The following is a 24,007-nucleotide window of genomic DNA, read 5'->3' on the forward strand; positions in this document are numbered from 1 at the left end:
TTACTTGTGGGACATAATCCCTTGTATCTGTAGGTATTTAACTCAACGCTGTATGGTTTTTTTGCAAATTTTATTTAACCACATATTGTGACTAAGCCAGTACACTACAAATGAATCATAGTAGATCAAAATCATCTCGTTTATTTCACAACAGGGATCTTGTGCAAAAAGACAAACACACCATACAGGAGATCACCATAGCAATTTCATTTGGTGGAGGAGTGGACACATTCCCACAGTGTTCAAATCTGAGATCAAAGCAATGTAAACTCAATTTGACAGCTAAGGTATTTATGCTTTTTATCAGAACGGCCTTTCAAAAAATGTACTTCTCTAAATTACCGTAACAAGTTTGAGTATTAGTAAGAATGACACAAAAAAAAAACAGTTTGCAAAGATGTGCATTCAAAAGAAAGTGGCAGTTACAATTCATCCAGAGACAGAAAACAAACAAATTTAATAAGCAGTCCAGAACCTCGTCAGCTTTATTAGGTTACCAAACAATCCTGAAAATCACAAAAACTCAGCATCGAAGTCCCTGGAAAACTCAGCATCGAAGTTCTGGAAGGCATGTGCAGATTGGTACTCTGACCTCTCATTCTTTCTCCTACTTACACCCAGGCTTTCAGATGCTTGTCTCAGGGACGCCTCAGTCTAAGGGTTGGATGTCCAGGTCCCGCTGAAGCTTCTCTGAGCCCTCAGCCATGAGCTGGCAGGCTACTTTGTGTTTGGGCCAGTGCTTCACCTGGCACTCTCTGAGGAGGGGGAAGAAGATCTGATCACCATAGACGTCACAGACGCAACATTTCAAAGACCAGAGAGTGGCACATGGTATATGAATGCTTCTTATTTTCCAGTTCTAAAATGTTACAATATGATATTGCTTGTTGTTGCAACTTAAGTAGCACGCAAGCTTTAACTGTACCTACACTAGGCCTCCAGATCAACACTGTATTATCTGTCATACCTGTGGCAGTACCATTCTCCTTGGCAACGCGAGCATCTCTTCGTAGCCTCCTTCCCACAGGCCCCACATTTGGGCTTGTCCGGGAGCATATTCTCCATGACATCTAGATTATACGTCTGGGCCAACCTAGCCGATAAAGGGATTATGTCCATGTTCATTAAGAGAAAGTAACTAGTAATGCACAAATCCTCTGTCCAGAATGTAGCTGTATTGAGACCAGATTTTGTCATTTGAGTTTGTACTGGCCCCCTCCATGCTCTTCCCTTCCTTTAAGTTTGGCCTAATGGCAGCCCGTACCTTTGTGCTTGCTGTCTCAGGACACTCTCCGAAGGGTTGAATGTTTCCTTCACCTGATACTTGGCAATGGCTTTCCACTTCCCAGAATTGTCACGCATAATGTTGTTCCACATCTCAGCAATCTAAACATGTATGAAAGAATACAGCATGGAATATTTAGCTATTTATACATCACTGTGTGTGTGTCTGTGTGTGTGTGTATGTGTGTGTGTGTGTGTGTGTGTGTGTGTAGAGTACCAGGAGTTTTTGCCCTCTATCATTGCTCCACATTTTACCCACCAAATTTGGGTTGTATTAATTATTTAGAGTTAAAAATAACAAAATATTTGGTGCTGTTTTCATTTGATTGGTCTGCAAGGTAATTCAACAATCTTTAGATGTACTAGAGTTATTTGGTACGTGGCGAACCATTTGTTTGTACATGTGTATATGTATGTGTATATGTTTGTGATCTTCACCTGTTCCAGTACTAAGTCTCTTTTAGGAGGAGCAGGGTCTGTAACTCCCAGATGGCCCAGAAATCGCTGGAGCTCCACCAAGTTGGGCAGCTGGTCGATCAAAACCTCTGTGAGAAAACCTCGGAGCTGTAGAACAAACATGACGGAACAGTTTATGACTACTGTAAGTTTTATTACATTTACATTTGGAATAAAATAAGGAAGTATGGTCCAATCACTCAGTGAGCACAAGGACAATGTGATAATATCTTTGCGATAGGCTAAAAACACAAGAGCCATGCAACATTGAGCATGCACGTTTCAAGACTCCCCACAGTCAAGAAAGAAAGAGAATGATGAAAATATCACTGAGAGGAAACTGCTCAGTCAAAACACAGCCTGGATACCTCCCTGTCTTCATATCAGTGCTGAGATCAGATAATACTCCAAAGAACAATGATCTGGCACTGCACATGCTTCCTGAGTCAAAGTTTAAAGGCTGACAGAAAGGATGTGAACGCACTCGCTCATCAGAGGGATGGCTGTATTGCACTGGCTTATACTATGATACAAGTGTCATACTACAGTACACAACTGCCAAATAGGGACTTTTGAAACCAATGGGTGACACTGAAGGGTCTGGAAAGTGGCGGCACTAAACACAATACCTTAAGGAGCTGGTTCTTGTTGAAGTTGTTAAAGTCATATTTCCTCTGACAGTCTTCCTTCAACAACAGGTTGTAAAGAGCAATCCAGACCTGTCCGTCCAGCTTTGACATCTTGAGATGGTCTTGGGGTGGAATCTTCTGCCATTTTCCATCAATGTACTTTTCAGTGTTGCCTGATAGCACAAAAAAGGGATAGGGAGTATCGGAGGGAGTACTTGAGGAGAAGGCTTGTACATGGTGGCTTATGAAGTGAGAGGCGTTTCAGGCTTAGTTTGATCACTTTATGGTATGTGTGATAGTAGTAGGCTGTGAGGCAAACCTGAAGTGTAACGACTCCAGGGGCTGTGCTCAACCATTTGTACCAGCAGACAGGGCAGATTATGGGTGCACAGCATCCTGTTGATCACACTGATACTGTAAAATAGAGAAAACACATGAAATAGATACTGTGGCTCTACATGAAGTGTATTAGGAGCACGTCTGTGAGCTTAAAGGCTTTTGTAGGTGGACTGTGAGGTCACCCACATCAAGTTGAGTCTCAAAGTGGAAATTCCCACTTTCCCAAAAGAAGATCTGATTTCCAAACTTCACAGAAAAGGGAACCTCATGCTATACCTGTTTGCATGGTCAGTGATGTAGCGCAGTACGGACAGCGCCTTGAGGGAGATTTCAAACTCCAGTGCTGTATTTTGTTCCTGCAATTCCTGGAAAGAAACAAAAAATGGGTATCCTCCAATTCCAATCAAAGTAAATTGTCAATGCTGAAAAAAAAAGAAAGCTAAAAAAATAGTTAGTGTTATTTCCTTTATACACAGAAATTCAGTAAAGTTAGTTTACAATACCTGTTCATAGTTTACTGTACCTTCAAAGAGGATACGTCTGTCTGTTTGTCCAGGGTCAGGCAGTCACCCCTGGAGGCTCTACCCACCAGCAGGGTCAGTTTCCTGTGACAGTAATCCACCAGGTCATGGAGAGAATCATCTGCTGCTTCGCAGGAATCCTGTTACCACAAAAACACACAAAACGTTTCTCAGACATGTTTTTGACATCTTGTTTACAGTCAATTATGAGTCATCGCAAGAAAGTTTCAGCAAAGACATTCAGTATTTATACTTTTTATCTATCTATACACAGTGCCCCGGGTTCAAATGAAGCTTGGGCCATTTTCTGTATGCGGTCCCCTCTCTCTCTCTATCTTGCCTTTTCTATCTATCTCATACTTATTGTCCAATCAAGCATGACAATGGCGAAACATGTAACATGAAACAAGATATATCTATAATTTTATAGATTTGATAGGCTATGTCATGTCTTAAGCAAAACAGTGATTTGGCCTGTATATGTAGGAACAACATTTCTGACAAATTTACTTTAGGACTGTGGTCTGGATGTGTAATATTAATCTACTAAAATATAATTTCCTAAACAATGCAAAATATGTCATTTCATCGTGACACTATTGGGAATTGTGATTTCTCTGATTATGTCACATTTTAAGGTAAATTAAAGCCCATGTTTCAAACACAAGGACATCTCATTCCTCACCTTATGAAACATGACAGTTTCCAGCAGATTTATGATTGTGGCCTCATGGTGAATCTGGCAAGAGGAGGCAGCACAAACAAAGATGTTGAGCTTTGGGTTCAAACTAAATGAACCGTAGATGCCAGTGAGTGTGATCACTGGCAGTACTGAAACAACTGAATTCCAAACTACAACTCACCACCATGTAAAGAGGGAATGTGCTCTTAGGGTTAAAATCCTGAAGTTGACAAAGAATGGGAAAGACGTTTTGCTTCCAAATCTCTACCAGAATCATTTCATGGACCAGAATGGGAATCTGCAGGGTAAGAAGACAAATAAATTATACAAACCTCTCACCTCCCAAGACATATCAGTTTTTTGGGTCAAACGTAAAAAATATTAGCAAGCAAGATGACGACTGTTGAACTTGGACCTTCCCATGTGACACAAGTAGCTCCTTGATGAACTCTTCTTGTGCGGCCGATGCGTTCAGAATTGCCTGCATGTTGAGCTTCTCTAAATAGTCATGCTGTTTAAACCACCTGTGAATAAAAAGACACTCGCTTTTAGATGTCTGTTGGTAGCTAATACTACTAGAGACAAAATTATGTGTGTAACATCAGAATTCATATTCTCCTATCTTTGTATTATCATAAGCTATGCATCCGATTGTAATTTGCTGCTAGTCTAGCTTCAGCCAGGAGTTACAGTACAGTAACAACTACAGTAACTAGTAAGCCCTTGTGTTATCTTCGGGTCATTCTGACCCATCAGTCGTTGTGACCCACCGTCGTATTGCGACAACTTTACCACATACAAAAACAAAGTGAGGAATTTTCTTTTAACCGTCGGGCTGTCTCAGACCCCCCACATTGCGAAGGTTAAAAGAAAATTATTTTTAGTTGTTTTTGTATTGGGTAAAATTGGGTAAACACAACGATGGTTCGTTATGAACCTTTGGGTCATGTGACCCGAAGGCATATGACCCAACAACTATTAACAAGATATCTGTAGCCAGTTATGTTAAACTATGTTACTATACAGTAGCCTACTGTACTGTACTTACCAACAAGCACAACCAATGCTTAGAGCTAGGCTAGCTTGTTAGTTATTAAACTTACCTAGAAGAGCCAATCTCCTTGATAGTACAAATGTCCAGACTTTGAACATATCCCTCTGCCTCCCCATACAAAAGAACAGACGTTTCCATGTCTAAAAAAGAGTTGGCTACAAAATTATAGTTGCAGAATCGCTTTGCTAATAAGTGGGGACACAGTGAAGCAGAAGTCTTATAGTTGTCATAGTAACGGTAAACACATGCTGGTTTTCTAACCAGAAGGGGGCATAATAACGCCCCTTTGCTTAATGTAGAAAGCCTTTGGAAATTAGATGAATGGCACAATTCACTTTTATTTTTACATTTGTATACACATTTGACAAACAAACGTTTGTCATCACTGTTGGGATGTGTATGTTTTAAACACATGTTTTTCAATCGTATATTTACATATATCACATGTAACGACAACAAAGAAGCTTGTTCCACTTTGTGTATCACTTCCAGCAAACAATGATGTTAGGGTCATTCTCCAGACGCTCGTCCAGCTCTCTATAGCTCATCCCTAGACAGGACAAAACAATGGTATGAAAGACCTTGAAATTGTATGGAGATTTCTCTAAAGGTACATTCATCCTTATCAAGTACTCGCGACGACAACAAACCATTCTAGGTATTCTTGCAAACACCTTCGGACATACCTGTTTTGCAGCAGATTTCATCATAACTGTGGCAACCAGTGTACAGGCGAGGTGGACGGCTCCTCTCGTCACGGATCACCTTCACTGGGTACTTCTGTAGCCGGCGGATGAGGGCCTTCATCAGCCCAAACTGAATCAGCTTCCTGAGGGAAACCGCATGACATCATCTCATCTGAATACGTCTCATAACAAACGAACACACACACAGTATGGATAAAGAACTGTGTCTGTAGGGTGAACGATGACTCGCCTCTCATCTACTCTCTGCAGCTGCTGGGAGTAACGGGAACACAGATCACGGACTGTGGTCCCTGGGGTGAGGCCACAGTAGAGCTGGAACACATCCCTCAAACAGGCCCTCTTCTGACCTGACATTGACATTCAAACAGATGTTTAGAAGCTGTCCAACTCTTTATTCAAGTGGCAACACATTGAAGCTACTTACCTTGCTTTGTCACATAGGACAGACACTCTTCCTGAATGGTCTTGTCATCGATGAGGCTTTGGACCTTAGGAGTTGTGCAGTACACATTGGAGTACTGGGGAGATAGGTCACACTAGTCACACAAACTGACTGACCAACTGACAGGCAGGCAGGCAGAGAGTAGAGCAGACAGAAGTGATAAAGTTGATGTGTGTTTGAATACCTGGAAGATGGACACCAGAGTCACAACACCATAATACCTGTGAAAAACCAAAATTCAGTGTCCTTGTTGGAATTCCAGGATAGTGCTAACAATCCTTACTTTACACACAACTAATGTACTCACAACAGGTTCTGCACAGCGATGCGGACAAGATTAAGTTCGACATCTGCCTCGGCTGAGATTTTCTGGATATGCCTGAAGCCATCAATATAGGCCAGAATCTGTAAAACATTGCGACAGAAGATCTGTCATATCAAACCTTTTCTAGCATATCATCTGTGTTCAACACGTCTTTTCTGAAAAAGGCTGAATCCAGTATTCGTTACACAATGTTAAGAGACTTTGGAAGTCATCTAAAGAGAACGCATAACTCAGTAATTTAATCGTACGCATGAAGGACTGTGCCGTGTCTGCCTGTTCTTATCCGTCTGCTTATCTGAGTTACCTGTTGAGTGGTGAGATCCCACTGGGACTTGATGAAGTGATCTTTGCACTGGGTGAAGACCGGCACGTCATACTCCTGCACAATCAGAGGATCCCTGCGTTGCTCGATCAGCTTCAGGTGGATGGTGTTCGACTCGTCTGTTTCAGGGGGAAAGGGCAGTGGATGAGCGAGAGACTTACATTGGATCTTCGATTGTTTGGTCTATCTGTGTAGAAACAAACACAAACCAATTGGTAAAGTGCAGGCTCCTGTGGCATTGAGTTCTTCCAACAAGGTTGACATTATTGGTAGAAGTTTTTGTTTGCTCTCCTCGTTGGATATAAATCCACTTTCCAGCTGCATGACCAAAGAGATGTTGTTATGACCTTGTTATAGTTATCAACATTAGTCTATGACAGTTTGATGGTTCATTCTCACTATACCTCCAGAGTTGTAAGATAAGCAGACAGCTTCTTGACAATTGGTTCAAGGGCACACGTCTTGGTTTGTGCATCGCACACTAGCCCTAGGTTGAAGAGAAGAGCGTTGCGGCTATACTTTTTATGCTCGATGCACACCGGACAACCAATCAACTTCTTCTCCATTGCCGTTCTACATTGCAATAACGGAGAAGCACAATAGAGGGTTAGCAGCAAAAACATACAGTAAGTCTGGCAACCTGAGTTAAAAGAAACAGATGACTAATTTACATACACAGTGATGAGTTTGTTCTGAAGTTCTGGTTTGGTAATGATGTACACTTGCACTGTGTCAAAGAGCTCACGTGAGATGTAATCCTCTGGAACCTGTAGAAAAATCAAGTCATTGGATGAAATAGCAGACTGAGCACAATGGACATGTTGGTAATGTTTCAGTATGGTGTGTACTGTACATACCTGATAGGTAATCTTTGGACCCAGAGTAGGATGAAACTCACTGAAAAATATGCACTCAATTCTACTAGTCATTCTCATGACCTCTTTTTTTACAGGACAGATAACCTGCTTAAACTTGTGGTGTATATCTATGTACAGTCGCTGCTCTCACTGACAATCACTGTCATACACTGTAGTAGGTAGTAGGTGTAAATCTACCTATAATAAATTATTAATCATTGTTCATACACGTTGGCTAGCTATCTTAACAGGCTAGCACACAAGTTTTACAGCAGCCATCTCTTGAGACTTATTTTTCAGCTATCATAACATGAGAGACATGAAAACTTGCCAACAGGATATCATGCGAGTTTGCTTTCCAACGACGTTTTTGTGATTCTTAATCTTATTATGAACAAAATTGCTACATTTCGCAGGCATTAGCTACCTATCTATCTGTACTTATCAAGACAAACATATAACGTAGCTGTGTTGATGTGTATGTAGTTGGATGCTATACAGCTAGCTCGATAGCGCTCAAGAATCAAAATATGGTCTCGTTCCGCAACACCCTACAACTAATGTCTGCGCAATAGTTTACTCTCAGATACGGTACTCATAGGGGAGTCTACATCAGATACATCATGATGTGAGGCTAGAATGCATCGCTTTTAGAACATAATTTGTATATTAATCCATTCACAACATGCATTGTATACATTTGTATTTATACTTGCATGTTTATATGTTTAGGCTTTGAATTTTAATGTTGAACCTACTTTTATTCTGAAAATGTGACATGTGACAACAGAAGCTTGCGCTTGCACAGCTCTGGGTATGTAGGTGGTCATACTCCTGCACAGTAGATGGCGGTGTACGCACATTTAAGTTGGATGCGATCCTCCAATCAAAGTTGAAGGAGAAAAAAGCATTCGCTCTGAAGCGGTAATGTCGCTCAAGCACATTAACTACTTAAAGAGATCAACTTGTAGAAACGCACAGTGGACACCTGTAATATTTGTTCAAAATTTAGCTAAACTAGTGCAAAAATCATGTGGATTAGAGGGCCGTTGAACCATGTTTGTAGACGTTTTGACAGCAAAAGGAGCTGGTTTAAGGTAAATACCAAATGGTAGTCCGGTTTTACACAAGCTTCACATTAACTGCCGTGTGGGGTTTGAAGCATCATGGCTGTTGACATCTGTAAAACTAACAAGTCAGCTCTTGACCCTGAATATCTCACCCCTCTTTTCTTTAGGGACTGTGTACCTGTCTTACAGAAAATGGCAGTGTCCCAGCCTTACCAAAAGCCAATAGACTCACTGTGCTCCAAGCTGTGGATTTATGGACCAAGACGTTTGTACACAGAGATGTGTCAGAGCCACAGCTCTCTAGTCAGCACATCATTTCACATCTGCTTGGTGCTAAAACCGTGAGTGCTGCTTACTCTGGAGCTGGAGTACATAATGCTTTATAGCTTTCATGCTTCAGCCACTACATTAGAGGGCATAATAAAGACATAATTTCTAAGGGCTACCTGACCCTGTTACTTCCTTGCTAATTAAAGCTAGAGAGCCTTGCCAAGGACAGGCTGGGCGAGTTACTGACACAAGAGCAAACAGCACAGATATGGGATCTCTGCAACAAACGACTTACCAGGTACATGCAGAGGTTGTCATGCACTAGTTATCATTTTTCATGGATGTATGTTAAATGTTTTTGTATTGTGTGATCGCATAGTAATTGGGTTTTGTTTCAGAATGCCCGTACAGTATGTGATTGAAGAATGGGACTTCAGAGATCTGACATTGAAGATGAGGCCCCCTGTATTCATCCCCAGACCGGAAACTGAGGTGAAGGAGATCATTCAGACACTTCAGATAAGGACAAATATGTTGTTAAACCTAAATGTTCATAATCATCCGCAAACATAACCAGTTTCTTGGGGACTGTACTTTTGCAGGAGCTGGTTGGCCTGGTACTTGCAGATTTCCAGAAGGGCCATATGGCTGTAGTCAGTGCGAAGGCTGGTTATCGGTGCCTCGAAGTAGGTTGTGGTTCTGGAGCAATTTCCCTTAGTCTACTGAAGAGCCTTCCGCAGGTGATTTGTTGATCCACTTGTTGCTGCATTGATCTTGTGATATTGTTTTACTGAAGTTCACCTTGACAATAATCCTCTTTATCAGGTCAGAGCATTTGCTTTGGATCAAAGCCAGGATGCAGTGAGCTTGACGCAAGAGAACGCACACTGGTAATGGTGAACACATCCTTGACACAACATGAATACATTTGACCTTATCTCTCCACTAAACTCTAGGAAACATTTACATAATATGTGGAGTTTTGTATTCACTTATCCAACTGTCAGTTATGACTAAGATAATAGAATAAAATGATCAAGTGTTGATATATTTTGGATTATTATGGTTTGTTGTATGTTACAGTTTGGGCCTAAGTGGTCGACTTGAGGTTTATCATATGGATGTTATCAAGGGTGAGTTCAATCAAAACAACGAGAATTGATAAATCAAGGCCAGTACTGTAGGATAAGTAGTTTGGTTGTTGGACAAAGGAATAATGACTGATGATGATACTTACTGAGAGTGAATGCTGTTGCAGATGCAGAAGTAAACCTGTGCAGGCCTGTCTCAGCTTTGATCAGCAATCCACCTTATCTGTTCTCAGAGGATATGACATCACTTGAACCGGAAATCCTTAGGTAAAGGTTACACGTGTGTTGTCTACGTCAGTTACATGTCAGAGTGTGAATTGTGTGGATGGAGAATCCTGACCGTTATGACCATTAACTGCCCTCAGGTTTGAGGATCAAGCTGCCCTGGACGGGGGGAGAGATGGGATGCAGGTGATCCGACACATTTTAGCTATAGCTCCTAAACTCCTGTCAGACCATGGGTGAGGTTTTAACTTTGTACACGACAGTTGAGGTTACCATAGACATGCATGTGCGTCTAGCCAAAAATCTCCACACAACTGTGCACAAGACCGCAGGGGCTCAAAACTGTTGAAAATGTTCTCCAGTCAATAATAATACAAAATGATGATATTGAGATTGTGAAATAGTTACGCGTGATATTCCTTTCAGGCGTGTGTACTTGGAGGTAGACCCACGGCACCCTGCACTCATCCAGCGATGGGTCGAGGAGAACGTTCACGGGCTGCAGTACGTGAGCACACAACCTGACATCACCAACAGGTCAGGAATGAATCATTGCTGTAGTTTAGTCAGATAACAAGTCAGGACAAATTACTATGTGTGTTGTGGCCAATTTGGACCTGTGCTGCTTGTGTGTGTGTGTGTGTGTGTGTATAGCGTGTGCATGTTAGGTTTGTGTGGTTGTTGACTATTACGTCACTTGCGCACCTGTGTGTTAATTATTGCAGGTACAGGGGTTATAAGAGGGCCTCACAGGTGAGCGTGGGGTTGGAATTAGGGTTTGGGAAGCCACATTGTTTTTCAACTTGTGTACTGGCAATCCAACCACGAAAGGAATGCCAGTGGAGGGAATTTGAAGTCATTTCCATCTCGCGCTGGGGAGAATGATGAGGTCTGCCATCCCGTCTAAGTTGAACACTTTATTTTTAAACAGGATAAAACATACTTTACAAAAAGGACTGTTCCCATGGGCTAGGTTAAGACAATCAGATTACCCAACTATCCAGACAACCACCCGCACACACCTACGGTTGAAAAACGATATGGTTTCCCAAACCCTAATTCCTACCCCACGCTCACCTGCGAGGCCCTCTTATAACCCCCGTACCTGCAATAATTAACACACATACCCACAGGTGCGCAAGTGACGTAATAGTCAACAACCACACAAACCTAACACGCGCACACTCTATACACACCAAGGCCGTAATCATAATATATATTGGGGGGGAAACATCCCCAATATTCAAATCTGGTCAAAATGTCTCCCCCAATATATTGATATAAAAATATAAATGTGCTACGCTATGACAGGCAACCACGCACGCTGTGTGAAATTCTCATAACAAATGTAATTAGTCCCCCCCAATGTTGACTCCATGGCTAAGGCCTTGATACACACAGAAGCAGCACAAGTCTAAATTGGCCACAACAATGTGACCACAGTGATGAATTAAAACACAGGTGTGGCCATGAGTCATAAAAATGTTCAGACTTGCCCACGTAGTAATAAATGCCCTCTGTATAAGGATAATGTTGTTTACATAACTGACTAATCCATGATGTGAATGGTGATGTGGATGTTCACCAGTAGTACTTTGGTCGGATTCAAGTCCTTGTCTCTCCTTGTCTGTTTTTCTAAGGCCGAGATTTTGCATCTTACAAAAGGAGGAGGGTAGCGCTGGACTGAAGAAGGAGCAGGGTTGAGGGACTGAGATTCCGATCCTGTTACACTGGCATCAAGCCAGATGGCTACAGCCTAAATTTCAAACACCCCACACACAGACACACGCACGCACGGATACATGAATGGGCTTATTCACATATTTTGTATACATGCCTTGACGACACATTTATATTTGCCGAGTTAAGTCATTTTGTTGTGTGTCAGTGTAGCAATGAGTGAAAGACAGCCGAAACACAAGCACTAGGCTGAAGGTAATTACCAAAGCTTTTCTTAGAACCCTCGCTCTCAGAATCTCAGCCACCCAGAAAGCGTGCAGTAGTTCTGCGAATCCGCTGATGAATTGCTCTCCTATCGCTTGTTGACTCCCAGACTTTGATACCGATTGCTCACTCAACAAAAACAAATTAAATGATGCCTATGGTCCCTTATAAAAACATAATTGCACAAACTTGAGTCGAAAGGGAGGTTTTTGTTTCAAAAGTTTGCTGACATTGTGCAATAAGGAATGTGAGAAGCCCTCTTGCCCTAGCAATTCGTTTGTTTCCTGCTCATAAACTGCCATACGACCTACTAAAACACAAAAGCACATTTAGTACAGCATTGGCATGTACGCGTCATCTTTTTAATTGAAAACTTTTGACTTTTAACATAAAAAATGCAACGTTTATTGAAACATAATGAAAACAATAAAAATACATTTTATTTTCAAATTCAGAGCTCATATTATGAAAAGACGGTATACCCGCAGCATACAAAGGGGAGGCAGATCTGCACAGATTTCCCTTCCTTTATAAAATAAGTATACTCTACAGTACAGAGTTGTGATTTCTAGTCCATCTCCTGCAGGGGTATGTGACACCCCACTGCCCTTTGTGAGGAAAATAAAAATCCCAAATCGGGATATTCTTTCCTGGGACAGATTGTTTCAAGTCACTGGACCTCACATCAGCAGAGACTCCACGATGGGCAATCACTGCCCAGGGCTTCCTTGTGTAAGGAAACCCCTATGCCAGTTCTTCTTGATGAGAACCGTGATTCAGCCCAGCCCTCCGTAGGATGTGAGCTGAGGTTGTCATACCTGGAATGGGTAGTCCTGCAGGTAGCGCATTAGTGGTCTTGGCAGTGTCAGTTTGGTGGGACAGTCAGTGTGTTTATTGATGGTTAGTCGAGTAAGGTGCTGGAGGGAGGGGAAGGCCTGGGGCTTATGCACGGCCTTCTTCAGCTTCAGCACCACAGTGAACTCCTGAAGCAGTCGTTGGGAGGCCTTGGTAGGAGCTTCCTCCGGCTTCCTCTCTTCTACTCTACTTCCTGGTCCCATGTAGTGCTGCACGAGGCTGGGAACGTCAGGGAAGGAGAGCAGACATGGCCTGGCTGGTGAGCTGGAGTCCAGCAGGAAACGGGCACTGCTATACTGGATTCGTACACTGGTGGGTCCACGGGCAGTCCTGACAGACAGGGTCAGCATATACATGGGGTGGCTGCTATCCCGGACGAGGAAAGATCCATCTGAGGCTCCTTGTAGAGCTGCATGGGCCTGGGCTGCTGTGATGGACCCCCAGTACCACCCTGAGAGAAAGGGCAGAGTGTTCATTCCGTCATTAGGGTAAACCAGATTATCCCCCTTTTATCTAAACTCAAGGCTTTATTTGTGAGTCTTGAGTAGCGCAGCTAGTTAAGTCAGCTCCCTTAATTACATATTTGGGTTAACATAATTATTCCGTTCAACGTCGTTGGTGCCTGCTGAATTACTCTGAAAGCAGGGTATTACCTGAGTTGTCCAGGTAATAGAAGTTGCTGGCGATTGCATGGAGGTCCTTTGTGGGGTCCCACAGTGGAGGGATGCAGTGGGGGGAGGGAACCATCGATGTCCGCATGTCTAGTGGGGACTCGGTGGCTGTATGCGGCAGAGCTCTGGGGCTGGAAACAAGAGGAAAGACATAAGTACTGACCAAACCTACCGTATGATGAACAATAAACCCAAATTAATCACAAAACTTATTTCCTGTCTTCTTTGTGAAGCCAGCATGGAAGAGGCCACAGTCAGTCGGATCTAGTTATTTTAATTTAGGATAGTAACAAGGAATGGTGATATAGCCTATCATGTATTGTCTCCATTGATCTTTTTTTAATACCAGAAAAAAGTGATGATTCACAGTAGATATTTCAATAAATATAAAAATACAGACCGAGAATACATTTTGGTAACATCAGAAATATAAAAGTATTGACGAAGGAAAGATGTGTCTCACACGGCATAACCAATTGTTAGCATTTGTGTATGTTTTATGAAAAGTATAATAGAGACAAAAGAAAGTGAACTTACCTTTGAACACAAAGAATCATGTTCTTATGTTAAATATATTGTGACAAAAGAACGGCCAAAACTAAAGGAGCAAATAATTTAATAAGGCTATTTATTCTAACACGAAATCCGCCGAGTATTTCCAATATAAATGTTGTAACCTTCTGAAATGTTGGCTACAATATAGGAGTAAAAATATTATTCATATTAGTAGAATCTTAAGCGGCAGTTCGAAGTGTGTTGTCTCCAGAGTGAGATCCAAATGTGTGAAGGACACTGTGAGGGTTTGGCTTATAAAAATCACCAATTCCAAGAATTCTATTCTAAGAACTGTACAGCAGAGCCTCTGACGTCAGCCAAACTGCCGCCGCCGCGATCCCTATTTTTTGCTGAGAAGCCTTATGCATGCACAAACACAAATTATACTTCGAAGTAGCCCATATTGCAATGAAGAGTTTTGCCTTGTGAATCGGTCATGTTACGTAGGAAAGCTACAACTTGGCTCTCCGTCCAGTTTTCTTTGGAACGGCACTACTAGGAAAGGCATCGAGTCTTCCTCTCATTCACTTTCCAGGAATGATCGTGAGTTCATCTCCGCCCACTTGAAACCTTTGCCTACTGTTCAGAGAATTCAGTGCCTCACCAAGACAATGGGACGTAAATGGGCTATTTTTTGTAATACATATTTGAGTTGATTTCGCAGTACCGTAGAAACTGTGCTTTCAGCTAGTAACAAAAATCCACACCGACCCCGTGTGTCACGTACACTTATAAACAGTTTTATTTATGACTTCTAATTCATTCGTTTTCTGTTATATATTTGAGATATAATACACATACTCTGTTTTGTTCATTGACCTATAGTCCCTACGGTTAATCCATGTAGATATGATGGCATGTACCAACTATTTGTTGCTATCTGCTTTTACCAATACAGTGACCGCGCCCGCACGCACACACACACACAAAAGAATCACAAGCATGCAGGAAAAAAAAGTTTATTTGGAATTTCTTTCCTGATAAGTATCACTTGTATTTTATACAAATATTGAGGAGATGCTAGACATACATGGAAGGAGAGAATCACATATCTAATGTAATGTATGTGCATAGCAGTAAATATACTGACTATCATGAATAGAAGTACCATACAACATCCTAAAAGATCAATTTCACATTACAGAGACAACAACCCCGTTATCTCACAATTGTTTTTGTCTCTCGCATACAGGTATCAATATTTACTTTAATTTATGTTGTTTGTCTGGGGAATCTAAACCCACCAATTTATAAATAAAATACAACATCACATTCTGTAAAGTTGATGTCATCCATTTCTGCACACCCTAAAGGCCATCAAAAAATCGTTTTGTTACACTCTGAACTAGTAATACTGAAGGAATACTGCAGGAATGAGCATTCATTAATTTACATCCTTTCTACGCAATATATTTTGTTTACATACTAGACTTCTGGCAATGAAAACATGGACAATAGTGTTAGAACGTCTGATACATTTGTAATGGTAAACTAGTCTTACTCAGATATTGAAATATTATGTCCCAAACAATTTTTTTCAACTTTAAAACAAAAATGACATTATGTTGAAATACAAAGGACAAGACAAATCCACTGTTGGTTTTCCACTGCTGCCTGTGGGAACTAGGAGAGCAGAATCATTCAAGGAGGAGAAAGGAGAAGACATATGGATATGACTAGAAAATACAATTTCTAGCTCTCCAGTCTGCTTTCCCCAGCTCCTTTGATCAGGCGTTTATTCCCTCTTTTGCCTGCCGGGCCACGGGGCTTGGCAAAGGCTTGCTTAAAAGCATGCTGTTTAGGGTGGACTTCATCGTACAGGAATTCCTCTGTCAGCTCATCTCCGTTGTCAATCTCCAACTGAACCAAATACAATGACAAAGTGTAAACACACAAAGAGATGTAATTCTCAGATATTCCCAGAAGTATTGGGACAGGCTGCTGCTAACCTTTTTAGCGACCTCCAAGTGGTAATCCTTTTCTACCTCTTCCAGCAGTCGACTTTTACAGCTGGAGTACAACATCCGCTCCTTAATGCTACAGCTGTAGCCTGGCATGGAGTATATGAACACTGGAGAGAGGGGTGGCGGGGGGGGGGGGGGGGGGGGGGGGGGGGGTCAGTGAATATAACATATACAACAAATAATCCGAAAATACGTATTAGTTAGGAGCATGTCACAGCTTTAGTATTCTGCTTAAAAAATGCATTTTACGACCATCAATGCATAATAATTGTTATTAATCACATTAGGAAATAAGAGTGACTAACCAACAGACTCAAGATGGTCTCCTTCGTGGGAGTGTTTATAGAGGAAGAAGTGGTATCTAGGTGTGTCAGTCGGAACCCTGCAGGGAAGATCACGTGTTTCTGTGGGGTTATAGTGGACCAGCTCAATTGTCTCCTTCTCTGTGTCCAACCTCTGCAACAAAGACACAGTAAATTAGCTCAACTATAATATTTAATAATTCCGCAGACCATAACTGCGACGACAACATTATCTGTCAAGTATAACTAACGTAATATTTCACAGGTGCCAACTGCATTATGAGACAATGCTATACGATTTTGAATACATGTCCAGAAATCAGTTTGTGAAATACATGTTCAAAAAGGACACTTTCAACAGATAATGAGTCAGTTGTGTACTTGCCCGAATGAGTGTGCAGTATTACATGAGTGTTTTTCCCTCACCAGCTGTATGTAGTTGATGCATTTTTGGGCAAGTTGCTGAAGAGCTTTTTTGGCCTCCTCCTGCAAGGGAAAAGAAAGGCCCTGCATTGTCTGGTGCATGCTCTCCACAGTGATCTCTGTTTTCACCTGCAGAGGGCAGAATACACACACACACAGATGGGACTGATTGTAGAGGGGAGACGATGGAGCATGCCATCATATATGATCCATATTTTTTGAATTATTCATCAATTTGTCAGAGGTCATGAAAACACTGCCTGTGTACGTTCTCACCTGCTTCACACGGCCCTGGAAAAGCAACGACAGCAAAGAGTTAACGACTGAATCAAACGGACCCTAGACGCTGGATGAAGAATATAAAACCAAATATAAAACACACAAAGGCTGTGCTCTGTTTTGTATGACCTGAGTCTTGCCCTCTCACCTCTGTGATTTTGATTCGCTGGAGCTCCTGCTCTGCTACTGTGAGTGGTGCAGGCCCAGAGCAGGAGGTCACGTGGCGCTGGTAGCCCTGCAGGCAGATGTCCTCCTAGTGATGACAGCAAACGGCAGGCCATTTAGAAAATGGATCTAAACAGCTTACAAATGAGAACATCTGACCAACATGGCTGGTGATTAATTAGATGGCATGCTAATAATATAGTGGCTTTTCAACTGGAGTATCTTTACAACCCTGAGGATTTTCTTATGATGGTGCTGACCTCAACAGTGCCAAACATCTCATCTTTAACATGACCGCCCCCGAACTCTTTCTTCACTGTGGCTCGGGTGGCAGCATACAGCATCTTCTGTCTCACCTGTAGGCAACACAGTGGGTGGATACGACATCATGTGACCTGTATGACCTATCTGTGAAAGACTTTCTTTTCTTTGTGGTGACGTACTGGGGACTGGTCTGGAGACCATGAGATGAAGATCCACTCATAGCCCTGTGCATTCTGGGAGTCGAGGCGGTACATGATGTAGCAGGGCTCTTGGTCATCCAAGAGAGGAAGCAGGAAGTGGTCATAGTCCTGGTCCCAGCTCTGTGACGGCTCTCTGTATGTCCCCAGAACCAGCTGCTCTGAAAGACAGAGCGCTACTCATCACATACCTTGCCCATTTGTGAGATTCTCCTAACACAGCTCTCATCAAATATACCTCAGGTATATGGAGGATCAAAGAAAAAAAACATGTTTTGTATAACAACCCAAGCCGCTGCAGATTAAACCTTTTCTGTCCTTTTCTCAGTGACAAATGTTATCTTTCATCCCTTGTTTCATGCATGTACCCCTTTCTCAGTGGCTCATCTTTCACTCTCTCTCTCTCTTTCTCTCTCTCTCATGTCTCTCTCTCATCTCTCTCTCATGCTCACTGTCAACAGTTGTCTGAAATGAGCTTCGACATTTAAATGAATTATTTATCAAATCATCATCCTGTCATATAATTGTCCATTCCAAAGATTAAAGGATTAACAGCATCAGAAAATTATAATAAAAAGCTCAATAAGCCAGAATGTCTTTGATTATATAATTGTGTTTAATGAATCAGTAAAACACAAGACAGACAAACAAATGGCAGAAGGGAACTCAAAACTATTTCAGATCTTATTCTAAGCTACTTTAAGCATTAAACAAACATTGTTGATAAATAACCAAAAATGTGATAATGGGTGGGTAAGCAGTAGAATTAGGAGATTGTTTACCACTTGTTTGTATACCCATTGTTCTTTCCCTTCTACCCGAGGTTAAGGACTAAGTGGAGCTTGTGTATTGGGGTTTTATATTTGATATATTTTCACTTAATGCCTTTTTTTAGGTTGTATACTCTTTTTTCACTCTGGCAGGGGGACTGCCAATGGAAACTAGCCTTTTGGCTATAATTGGGGGCATTTACATTTTAATGACAGTGTACATTCATGTACACTGTCCCTCTTGATCAAATAAATAAATTGATTGAAAGGAAAGTAAACCTGTGAACAAGTATGCTATGTACAAGACAAGGTTGTTGTTAAAATACTTAATAGTTACAGTTACACATTTATAACTGCAATTACGCATGTATATAAAATATGTTCTATAAGTAGAAATCTATGCAGATATAATGAAATACATACACAAACCAAGATTTCTGTGTCCTTGGGGGACGTGCGGGGGATTTCCTAACAGCAGTAGCTATTCTGGGCCCCAACACATTCCAACTCTCAGCACAGACACATACTTTCCATCAGCCATTCTCTCTCTCTATCTCTCATTCGCCCTCACACATTAGAACCCTCATCCCACCCCTGCGTGGATTATTCTGTTGTCATATTGTTAGAGGCTAAACTACGCTGTCCCCCTCAGTCATGAGAAATTTGTTACCAAGGTGACCAAACTAACTAGGAACACATGATCTATGAAAGTAGCCAATGAGGTCTTAGAATTGCAGTGACACATCAAGGCAGCAAATCATGTAGCGATGATGAAATTGTATCCTATCCTGTTTCTCTTTCAACACTGGCATGCAACTATAACTGAACAGCAAGACATAATAAAGTCCATGGATGTCACGTTACAAAAGTGTCAACTCCATAAAACCCAGACAGTACATCAATTGAATGTAATGCAGTTTTACTCCAAAGTGTTAGAGACTGTTGACCTATAAACTTCCTGGTGACAGACAGTCCTCAAACTTCATGTAGACCGCCCAGACTGGTGTCGACTGAATCTGTCAGATGTCTCACATCACCATGTGACTAGACACAATGTCAGTCAGAGCACACAAACAGGATGTAAACATCCTGATACACATTTTAGGAAAAGTATTTAGTCCAAGCCCTTAGAAGCCAACCTTTTGTGTAATTGTTTTACTGATGCCTTGTGATATATAATCTGGCACATGGCCCGACTGCTCTGCTGTTTTCACCTGATGTACAGATGACTTACCTAATCGAGTCCAGCAGCTGTAGTTGTTTAGTCTATAGACATTTGGGTAATATTGTGCTATAGGATGCAAATACTTGTCACAATAATAACCATATTTGGCCATTAGTGTTAATCATGCAATAACTGTCAACAGCCAGAATGCTGAGCGTGCTCAAACATCATCTGACCAACTCCAGAAGTTACTCAACACATTGTGAAATCAGTGTTTTCTGGCAAAGGAGACAACTCAAATGACATCTCGCTGTCAAACGGTCATAACCAACAGTCAAAGAGAAAAGGTCAAAAGTCATGAATCATTCCCCCACACACTTCAAATACACTATCATCACAATCAGACATGACATACATAATATTTGTTGAATAACTCATATTTGTTTTAGTTCCATAGATAAATTAAAAACATCCATCATCCTTTTTTGAACCGGGCTCGTCTCTCCGGCCAGGATCACTCACCATCTTGGATCCGCACCTGGATAAGACGCACCGCTCCACCTCTTGCCCTGACCAAGAACTCTCTCAGTTCCGCCGTCACCACAAGAACCAGAAACATGGCGGGTCAGCTAGGGAGTCTATCCCACCTGTTGGGTTCTCAACTGAGGTTCAAGAAAAGGAGGAAGACTGTTCCAAGAGGGATTCAGGAAGCAGGCCCAAGCACAGGCCCAGAGTTTCAGTCCTGTCAACTAGAGGCAGAAAGGGGTAACCTGTAGCAATAAAGCTCTGACCCAGACTGTGGAAGTTAGCACTGATCTAAATGAGCGTATCGCTGAGTGAGTGTGAGCTCTCTGAACGTGTGACAGTATGAGAGGGGACACAGCTCCAGTAACTAGGGCAAGATCGTATGCAGCCTAGAGGGAACATGATCCCTTCTCTCCCAAATTTAGCTGCCTCGGGTACCAAGCTCACCAACCCCCACCCCACAGGAAGGGGACCAGCTTCAGACACTGATTTGAAACGCCAACATCTCCTCACCTGTGCCCCTGACCCCCACCCTTGACTTACTGGTGGTCAGTAGTTAGATGTGCTTTGGTGCTAGGAAAAGGCCACTTGACAGATTGCAGTGATTCAAGCCAGCCAATCAACTTACATTTGGTTATGTGTCAATATAAATGCTTATGGAGCAATTAAGGACTACCATTTTCTCTTTTAAAAAACAGATTTTTATTTATATAAATTATCGTGTGTTATTAATAACACATTTGTGACCAACTTGAGTAAAAAAAAAAATACAGACACTTCTTAGAAAAATGAAAAGTTTTAATATTATATAAGTATAAAAAGAACAGAAAAATCAGACAGATGATTGCTATAGTCTAAATATTTACATTCATTAACTTCAGTGGCCCCACTTCTGGTCCAAAGTGGGGTGTTTCTTTGTGGTGTTTCTTTATGGCTTCCAAGGGTGACCCTCTTCAAAGCTGTCATTAGTCATCAATGGTGGGGAGCCAGAAGGCCTAGAGAGGAACAAGCACAATCCTCATTATTGTTCACCTTTCATTTAAACATGGGATATAATGCATATACAAAACATGCGTAATGATCGACGATAAAACTAGTATCTGACCATGTTTGAACAGGCACTGGCGAAAGTCATAAATTTGGGGTTGAACTGCAGGCAGGTGACGGGACCCGTGTGTTTCCCGTCAAGCAGCGCCACCTTCATCCCACTCTCGGCATTCCACACATGGATCTTTCCGTCCTCAGACCCTGTTATAGAAGACACACACAACAACCCATTACCAGGTCTAGTTTACTGTTAACAATGAGGCCGTGGTGGTGCCTTTCTAAATCGGTGCTACAGAACACTCGTCTTGAGTACTTACCTATCATGATGAACTGAGAATCTGGTGTGAAGGAGGCTTCCAGTGGTACGCATTTGCTGTTGTTGTAGCCCTGAGAAATAACAAAAGTCAAGAACATCCTTATGTTGTCATGCCTGTACTTCTCCCGGCGTCACTCGCCAATATCCCTTCACCAAAGACGTGTTTTCTTAAAGCTTATTTTAGCTTATGATGTATGCTAGTTATGTCTGTGCACACGACGATCCCTCACCCCAAAGGAATGCAGCACTGCGCCCTTGAAGGCGTCGAGAAGCCTTAGGGCTCCCCCGTTGGTGGAGATCAAGATGAGTTTCCCATCGTTGCTGAACTTGAGTCCTGTCCATTCACAAGTCCGGTCGTACTGGAGCTTGAAGGTAGCAAACGGACCCTAAAGAAGAAGAAAAAAAAAAAACAGCTCATCTTAAAACCAACGAAGGAACCAAGGAACCATTTTATTCAAACAGTAAAAAGGCCACAAATTCTACCAACTGTAATTCTATTTTTAAAGACTGACCTTGTCAAAAGACCGCAGGTCGTACAGTTTGACCATCTCTGAATTGACTCCAGCAGCAAAGATGAGGCCCTCGGGGTCAAAGGAGCAGACTGGCTTCCCCTGCAGGTGCATCAGTCCCTGAGAGTTGTACAAACGGATAATATGTTTTAACACATCGGCCTTCACATTTGGTATTTATTAGTCATTTAACGAGACACATAAGGAATGAGGATACTAACCTGGCAGTTTGGAGATCGCAGATCCCAAAGCCGAATAGTTTTATCTAATGATCCAGATATAAATGTATCGTCCACAGGCGACATTGAAAGAGCCACCACTCTGAATAAAGAGAAAATGGCATAAAAATTAACCCTTCATGTTAAATTAAAGTCTAAGATAATATTCCATTGGGTTTCTCTGGCCTATTCACCTTTTGTTGTGTCCAGGGAAGTAGCGAATGTACTTGTTGTCGTGAAGGGAGAGGTACCGGATAGTGTCTGAAATGAACATAATAGCATGAAACTGACTAGATGCAACAACATTCACATAATTAAATCTATTCCAGTTAGCACTGCATACAGAGCTCCGGGTCCTGAAGATGATGGAACAGAAGAGACGTAGAGGCACCACCCTAGGCAAGGCAGTGGCTTGTACAGTTAGCTCCTGTATCGGGCAGAATCGCAGACCCTCAAACTGTACAAACAACTACCTCAGACCAAGGTGTGCAGTGGGATAGTCTTTGATAGACGTCCATGGGGTCAACATCTGCAGAGAACTCCTTATGCACAACCACTGGACAATATTTTACTCACACACAATATGTCAAGCCTAGAAAGCGGCTCAAACAAAGTTGCCTGGGCATGTATGTCGACACATAGAAATCAGCTGTTAATTTGTATACTAACATACCATCAATTTTATTGGAGCTGTAGACCACGGTGTTGGCTGCATGTGTGTACCTGATCAGATCAACTCCATACTTCTTACTGTAGAGGGTGCGCTTGGGTCTGGGTATGAAACAGATCAGAGAAAGCATGATAGCCTATTAGAAAACTATCAGTAAACTGATGGAAAAAGCAAAAACGTATATAAATATCAAATAAACAGAAATACAACTGCACGATTATTATGCATCTGGCTTACACACTTAAGAAATTGACTGGACATACAAAGATTTCTATTATGGCCACAGCCTATGAAGCTGGTCAGGCTTTACACGCAAGTCCGTGGATGTAGTACTGCAGTAGGCCGCACTTGGGAAAGATTAGCTAGCTAGCCAGCTAGCCAGTAACAGCAGCAGCAGAGGCTGAAGCAATGGTCGGCCTAGTACTACTACTACATGCTAATGCTAACTAGAGCAGTAAACAATCGATTTTAATGTATTGAGTTGGAGTCTTACTTTCCCTCCTGGCAGTCGTACAACACGAGTGAATCATCGTCACTGCTGGAAATGACAGTTTCACCATTTGAGCTGAAATCAAAACAATTGATTTTGTCTGAATTTTCCCGGAACACCTTTGCAACCCTGAAGCTCCGCAGCACATTGTCCGTCAGCTTCATAATGGCCTCTGTAGAGGGGGCGCAGACCCTCGATTTCTATTTGAATATGCTATGCAAAGATTACGTATACGTGCTTTGTAAATGTAGAAATAAAAATGAAACAATAAAATTTAGATGGCCATTTCAAAAACTTTAAGGAAATCCCGCCTGTTATAAATGTTATCCGAGTCACGAAAGAGCACCGCCTTCTACGTCGGAGGCGCGCACAGTCAGGAGCGAGCATTCACGATTGCACTGTGA

At 41.9% G+C, this 24,007-nt stretch overlaps 6 protein-coding genes across 6 annotated transcripts; 1 reads left to right on the plus strand and 5 right to left on the minus strand.

Annotated features, from left to right (window-relative positions):
- Positions 1–157: 157 nt before the first annotated feature.
- Positions 158–5,103, minus strand: zmynd10 (zinc finger, MYND-type containing 10). The gene is made up of 12 exons (XM_067242610.1): positions 5,015–5,103; positions 4,327–4,435; positions 4,093–4,209; positions 3,915–3,968; positions 3,232–3,369; positions 2,985–3,073; positions 2,689–2,783; positions 2,370–2,542; positions 1,723–1,848; positions 1,265–1,386; positions 968–1,093; positions 158–755 (listed from the first exon to the last, which is right to left on the minus strand). Exons 1-12 carry the CDS (start codon positions 5,101–5,103, stop codon positions 650–652), a joined length of 1,344 nt encoding a protein of 447 aa, XP_067098711.1. The 3' UTR covers positions 158–649.
- A 190-nt stretch (positions 5,104–5,293) lies between these two features.
- Positions 5,294–8,276, minus strand: nprl2 (NPR2 like, GATOR1 complex subunit). Its single transcript, XM_067240963.1, has 11 exons — positions 7,619–8,276; positions 7,437–7,528; positions 7,166–7,334; positions 6,971–7,079; positions 6,744–6,880; positions 6,422–6,519; positions 6,299–6,335; positions 6,097–6,190; positions 5,902–6,019; positions 5,652–5,794; positions 5,294–5,515 (listed from the first exon to the last, which is right to left on the minus strand). The coding sequence occupies exons 1-11, from the start codon at positions 7,694–7,696 to the stop codon at positions 5,448–5,450; spliced, it is 1,143 nt and encodes a 380-aa protein (XP_067097064.1). The 5' UTR covers positions 7,697–8,276; the 3' UTR covers positions 5,294–5,447.
- A 321-nt stretch (positions 8,277–8,597) lies between these two features.
- hemk1 (HemK methyltransferase family member 1) lies at positions 8,598–12,565 on the plus strand. Its single transcript, XM_067240249.1, has 11 exons — positions 8,598–8,715; positions 8,856–9,029; positions 9,165–9,256; positions 9,357–9,450; positions 9,561–9,698; positions 9,784–9,848; positions 10,042–10,091; positions 10,217–10,316; positions 10,415–10,510; positions 10,701–10,811; positions 11,915–12,565. The coding sequence occupies exons 1-11, from the start codon at positions 8,650–8,652 to the stop codon at positions 11,976–11,978; spliced, it is 1,050 nt and encodes a 349-aa protein (XP_067096350.1). The 5' UTR covers positions 8,598–8,649; the 3' UTR covers positions 11,979–12,565.
- On the minus strand, positions 12,566–14,645 carry cisha (cytokine inducible SH2-containing protein a). Its single transcript, XM_067240236.1, has 3 exons — positions 14,282–14,645; positions 13,727–13,875; positions 12,566–13,524 (listed from the first exon to the last, which is right to left on the minus strand). The coding sequence occupies exons 1-3, from the start codon at positions 14,299–14,301 to the stop codon at positions 13,031–13,033; spliced, it is 663 nt and encodes a 220-aa protein (XP_067096337.1). The 5' UTR covers positions 14,302–14,645; the 3' UTR covers positions 12,566–13,030.
- A 597-nt stretch (positions 14,646–15,242) lies between these two features.
- LOC136940614 (twinfilin-2) lies at positions 15,243–20,669 on the minus strand. Its single transcript, XM_067232827.1, has 9 exons — positions 20,351–20,669; positions 17,876–18,054; positions 17,693–17,788; positions 17,416–17,520; positions 17,265–17,279; positions 16,992–17,117; positions 16,569–16,719; positions 16,249–16,370; positions 15,243–16,159 (listed from the first exon to the last, which is right to left on the minus strand). Exons 1-9 carry the CDS (start codon positions 20,445–20,447, stop codon positions 15,992–15,994), a joined length of 1,059 nt encoding a protein of 352 aa, XP_067088928.1. The 5' UTR covers positions 20,448–20,669; the 3' UTR covers positions 15,243–15,991.
- A 368-nt stretch (positions 20,670–21,037) lies between these two features.
- Positions 21,038–23,958, minus strand: wdr82 (WD repeat domain 82). The gene is made up of 9 exons (XM_067232841.1): positions 23,607–23,958; positions 23,117–23,214; positions 22,638–22,704; positions 22,447–22,546; positions 22,229–22,345; positions 21,947–22,102; positions 21,718–21,787; positions 21,459–21,601; positions 21,038–21,348 (listed from the first exon to the last, which is right to left on the minus strand). Exons 1-9 carry the CDS (start codon positions 23,765–23,767, stop codon positions 21,319–21,321), a joined length of 942 nt encoding a protein of 313 aa, XP_067088942.1. The 5' UTR covers positions 23,768–23,958; the 3' UTR covers positions 21,038–21,318.
- Positions 23,959–24,007: the final 49 nt, after the last annotated feature.

The sequence above is a fragment of the Osmerus mordax genome, chromosome 1 (assembly GCF_038355195.1).
Source record: "Osmerus mordax isolate fOsmMor3 chromosome 1, fOsmMor3.pri, whole genome shotgun sequence".
Classification (NCBI taxonomy): domain Eukaryota; kingdom Metazoa; phylum Chordata; class Actinopteri; order Osmeriformes; family Osmeridae; genus Osmerus; species Osmerus mordax.